Below are 5,477 nucleotides of genomic sequence, written 5' to 3'. Positions count from 1 at the left end.
GAGGTTTCCCTTATCATTCCCCTCCAAGGAGTCTGACCTACAAATCTAACTGGTTATACCTGTACGAGGTGCCAATTTTATAGGGTCTTTCATTTGACCAACTTAAAAAACTATATTATATTGCACCTGTAGTGTAGAGTTTCACTTGGTCAAATATCTCAAAGTTACTAGAAAAGTAGTTTTCTCACGCCTTAAGATTCATAGTACTGAAAGAGATCATATAACATTTCATTCTCTTTGGTTAGGAGGAAATCAATTTTTCTTTTAATTTCTAGAAAAGCTTGTTATTCTATTTTCCTCCATATGGTTTGTGAAAGGTGAGCTAAGGTTTCAAAAAGTCTTTTATATATTTGCCAAAGATCACTATTTTTTTCAGATAAAAAATATCACATTTATGTTCCTAACCCTTAATCTCTTTGAATCCTAGCTTGCTCTTCTCTTTTCAAGACATTCCTCCCTTACTCTTTCTACTTCCTCCGTTTCATTTTAAATACAACAAAGGGTTATTATTATTTATGAGATATAAAATATTCATTTATTGTATTTAAAACGTAGAAAAAGTATATATTTAATTTCTTACCAGGAATTAAATAAAAAATGAAGATTGAGACTGCATTTCTATAGTAAATGTAATTCAACTCAAAATATTTTCCTTCGAACCAAACACACTGCAACATGGTTGTATCAAAATTTCTTAATCATATTATACATAATGTTCAACTTGTGTAGCAACCCTAGTATTACTTATCAATCTTTCACCTCTTGGTTTGCATAGAGGTTGAAACTGATGCAATGGGGTCGAATTCGAGTCAAGATGATGCAAGAGTGCAACCATGAAAACTGAAGCAACAAACATAGGTATAGGACCAAAGAACCAAAGCAACAAATTAAGTGCAAAGTAAAGAGCTCTAAGTCCAATTTGCCAAAATTCACCTCCCCTAATAACTGCTACTTCCACATAGTAAATGGGTGTGTTACAATTTGGCATGCTAATGAGATAACTTGCATTGATGAAGCACCTTGTTGCTTGCACAAAGCAAAAGAAGGCCAAAAGAAAGCAAATGAGGAGACTTATGTACTTAAACATCAAAGTTGATGAACTTGTATCACCATATATTAAATCACTTTCAAATATGCTGTTGTTGCTTGCAATCCATGCACCAATTAAGGAGCTTAAAGTTAAGGAGATGGAGGCGAAATATGTTGCTGTTGATGTATTAGAAGATATTGTTGATAAGGGTTGGTCCATGTTACTCACATCATCAAGCTGCATATGACATATACTAATGATAATAAGCACAATTAGCATATATACAGATATATATATATGGAGATGTAATTTAAGCGAACTTTTTTTTAAACTTTAGTCGAACTCTAAAGTCAGCTTGAGCTTCTGGTAGAACTAATGAAATTGTTCAGATTATACTCCCTTCTCGCACAGGTATGTATAACCAACCAGGTTTGCAGGTCAGACTCTTTAAAAGAAGGAAGGACGATGGTAAGGGAAACCTTACCCTAAGGCCTAAAGAGTCCCTAGTGAGATTTAATTAATCCCATGATCTTGAAGTTACGAGGCCAAACTTTTACAACTAGACGAAATCTTGCTTGGTGATTCAGGCTAGTAACATGTTTATGTATATGTTACAAAATTAAATTTCATAATACTATAACTCTATATGCTTGATTTTTTATGGTAAAACTTGAACACTCTATAAAGAACTTAATAAAACAATATTCTTTACATTTTAGTAAATAATATTTTGGATTTTTCTACATAGTACTTCTGTGTTTTACGAAAATCTATATTTGTACTCGACCTTTTTGAAATTTCTGCGTTATACTCCTAAACTTTCTAAATGTTACACAAAATACCCTTATACATAATATCAAATAGTCGATTTTGGTTAATTTTTACCCTGTGGGCCGGGCATAATGTAGGATTTATGAGTCCTGTTAGTTGATTGAGGTTTGGGATATGATATAAGAAATTAAAGGCTAAGTGAGGCTTAGTGTAGGATTTTCTATTTATAAGGGTAATTTGTGTGACGTTTTAAAAGTTTGAGGGTACAATATAGAGAGTTAAAAAAAATTGATAATATTGTAGAATCTCTTTAAACACAAGGGCACTACGTAGAAAAATCCTTCTTTTATTAGAACGAGTTGCTCATGAGTCATGAACATAATTGAACCAACATCTCATACTCGTGCTCAAACTCATGAAACAAACAAGTTTAGATAGATCAATTCAAAAGTTGATATTTATATTGAATAAAAAAAGAGACTTATTACCTCCATAACTCTTTCAACCCAAGCTCTTTTGGTATGATTCTCAAATCCCAACACAGTAGTTTCAGGATATTTGAGATATCTATAGAGTAGTACAACATGATAAACAAACATCAATATAAGACCACATGGTACTAGAACTAAATCAAGAGACTCCTTTTGAAAACCCATTGTTTCTCTCTCTCTCTCTCTTAACGTTAACAATAATTCTGTAAATGTAAATTGCTTAGATTTTGATAACACAAGTTTAGCTTCTTAACAAGCAACAACTTGCAAAAACAACTAAGCTTACGCAATTGTGGCTTGATGTCATAGTTGCAATTAAGTATTGGAGTTTACTAAAGTTGTTCTCTAGGTTGGAAAGAGAGGTGTTGGGATTGTTGTTAGGTGGTTGTAAGTTGCTTACACTCATTTTCTTTGTTGCTTCTTTTAATAACTTGTCCATTAGAGGGATTTAGGACATACTTTCTCCGTTATCCGATTCAATTTTGAGATAGTTCGAGTCTATTGTCGATTAGCTTATTATAGTATTTTGTGACCAAATAGATGTTACATTTTTTAAATATAATCATAATAAAATAGATGTTACATTTTTTTTAGGCGATAATGTAATATACCACTCATGATTGCTGTAAAGAAAGTTAGCACGATACTCATTACAACAAGATGCATTTTTATTTCAGGAACTCATTTCTTTACACTAGGGGAAAAAAAAGGAAGGGCTGCGCTGGAAGAACTTCATATTTTTCAAAACGCAGCCCTTCTTTATTGTAGGGCTGCGATTATAAATAAAACACAACCCTTTTTACAAAGGGCTGCGTTTTTAAAGAAAAGCGCAACCCTTTAGATAAAGGGCTGCGCTTGACTAAAAAACGCAGCCCTTCTAACTGTAAGAAGGGCTGCATTTTTTAGTCAAGCGCAACCCTTTTGCTGCATTTTTTAGTCAAGCGCAGCGCGGCCTTAAATTCTTTATTATTCTATTTGTCCTAGCTCCCTAAACTCCCTCCAATTCTTTCATTATGTCGCTCCCTCTCTCTCCTCCCATTTCATCTCCTCAATAAAAAAAAAGCGCTTGAAGGGCTTCTCTCTCACCCCCATCTCGTTTCTCTCTTACCCTCGTTCCTCACATCACCGGCTTCAATTCGTTCCTTCTCCGTTCGTCGGTTTCCTTCTCCGTTCGTTGTTCTCTGTTGTTCCTCGTCGTTCCTTGTCCGACTCTTCGTTCCTCGTCGGCATTCCTTCTCCGTTCGTCGTTCTCTGTTGTTCCTCGTCGTTCCTCGTCTGTCTGTTGGTCGAACTCCGCTTAAGCAACACAGCAACAACAAGCACGGCAACAACAACAACAAGCACGACAGCAACAACTTCAGATCTATAATTTTAGTTTTTTTTTTTCATTTTCGTTTATTTTTTTCATTTTTTGTTCATTTTCTGATTAGTTTATTTTTTTAGGGTTTTTTTTTTCATTTTTGTTAATGTTCAAATTTGTTTATTTTCAGATCTATAATTTTAGGGTTATTTTTTTCGTTTTTTGTTCATTTTTGTTAATTTCTGTTTTTATCTTCGTTCCCTTTTTTTTCTATTTCCATTCGTTTTTTTTCATTTCAGCACTAAGATTTCTGGAATAATCATTGGGTTCCTTAATAAATGTCATAGCTGTATACATAATCATACAGTTCTACAAGTCTAATGCTCTTACAATGGTTTATATAACTTACGAGCAATATTATTGGAGCATGAGCAAAAGCATACAGATATCATGAACTTTTAAATATTTACCGAGCCTGAGTTATTCCTTAATGCAAGTAGTGGATAAAATGTACCATTAATGGATGTTAGTTTGATTGTCGAATGGAATCATATCTAAACTTCAAGTGCATTTCAACCATCTCGCCTTTTAAATTTTTTTTATTTTATTTTTTTATGGGTCAAAAGGGCTGCGTTTTTGTGGCAAAAACGCAGCCCTTTGTACAATGAAGGGCTGTGTTTTTTTTACCTAAAAACGCAACCCTTCACTTGTAGAAGGGCTGCGTTTTTAGGTAAAAAACGCAGCCCTTTTAAGCATGAAGGGCTGCGTTTATTGTTAAAAACGCAGCCCTTTGTTGTGAAGAGCTGCGTTTGAAAAGCGCAGCCGTACTTAAAAAGTGAAGGGCTGCTATGGAAAGGGTTGCTTTCAAAATACGCAGCCCTAAGGGGCTTTTTTAGCGCAGCCTTCCTTATTTTTCCACTAGTTTTAGTTGCTACACACTCCACATATAAGCATGGTTAGCTAGGAGTAGTACAGGGATGAGTGACCTCCTGGAAAGTTTCTCGGGTGCGCATGAGTGAGGCAAAAAGCACCGGAAGAAGTTGGGTTGGTTATTGAGGACAGTTGTTGGTCCTAAATACGCATCAAGGAAGATAGACTCGACTCCGGATGAGTCGGGTGTTACGGATAATCTCTCTCCTATTGCACGAGTATTCTTTGTTCTTTCTTTCTATCTCTCTCCTATTTAAAAATTGTCTAAAAAAGTGTGTTTTTAAGAGTGTAACATTGATTTTATTATAGATAAAGTAAAATGTAATATTGACCATTTGCCAGACTTGGCTAATTATATATTCTAGGTCGAGTAGTTGTATTAGGGTTAAAATTAGGCCATGTAATATTACGTGCAATTTAGATTTGTGTTGGATATTTGAAAACTGGTGAACAAGGACTTGTCATTTTGTGTACAAGTTCATTTTTTCTTAAATAAGTGAAGTTACCATGCATTCCCAATCAGCCAATCAATCAATGGACTTTGATACATTGACCTTTACTTATAAGATAACTCTTTTCTTTCTTCTGCCTCTTTCCAACTATGAATTTTTTGGCAAATTGTACAAGTTAATACTTCAAAGAAAAGAAATATTGCTTTGAGGTTTTTTTTTTTTCATATTTAATCCATATGTACACACGAAAGGCCAATCATTAGCATGTTAGTTTAATGATTCTCTCTCTACATCTGTGAGGATTAACTTCTTCCATGAATTGATGGATTAATAATAATAATAATAGTAATAATAATGGTATTAATAATAATAATAATAATAATAATAATAATAATAATAATAATAACAACAACAGTAGCAACACCGTCACAACCACCACCACCACCAACAACAATACTAATATCAGGTCGGCTTAAATTAGGTCGGGTTAATATTACAGCTGA

At 34.0% G+C, this 5,477-nt stretch overlaps 1 protein-coding gene across 1 annotated transcript; it reads right to left on the bottom strand.

Annotated features, from left to right (window-relative positions):
- Positions 1-679: 679 nt before the first annotated feature.
- LOC104900615 (hypothetical protein) lies at positions 680-2,642 on the bottom strand. The gene is made up of 2 exons (XM_010688087.4): positions 2,290-2,642; positions 680-1,267 (listed from the first exon to the last, which is right to left on the bottom strand). Exons 1-2 carry the CDS (start codon positions 2,455-2,457, stop codon positions 704-706), a joined length of 732 nt encoding a protein of 243 aa, XP_010686389.1. The 5' UTR covers positions 2,458-2,642; the 3' UTR covers positions 680-703.
- Between the last annotated feature and the right edge of the window lie 2,835 nt (positions 2,643-5,477).

This window comes from Beta vulgaris, chromosome 8 (genome assembly GCF_026745355.1).
Source record: "Beta vulgaris subsp. vulgaris cultivar EL10 chromosome 8, EL10.2, whole genome shotgun sequence".
Lineage (NCBI taxonomy): Eukaryota > Viridiplantae > Streptophyta > Magnoliopsida > Caryophyllales > Amaranthaceae > Beta > Beta vulgaris.
The sequence above is the reverse complement of the archived record's forward strand: the minus strand, read 5'-3'. Positions and strand labels throughout refer to the sequence as shown.

Coding starts and splice junctions, on each gene's coding strand:
- LOC104900615 (XM_010688087.4), bottom strand. CDS start 2,457: ATGGGTTTTCAAAAGGAGTCTCTTGATTTAGTTCTAGTACCATGTGGT. Junction 1,268..2,289: donor GGGTTGAAAGAGTTATGGAG/GTAATAAGTCTC, acceptor TGTCATATGCAG/CTTGATGATGTGAGTAACAT.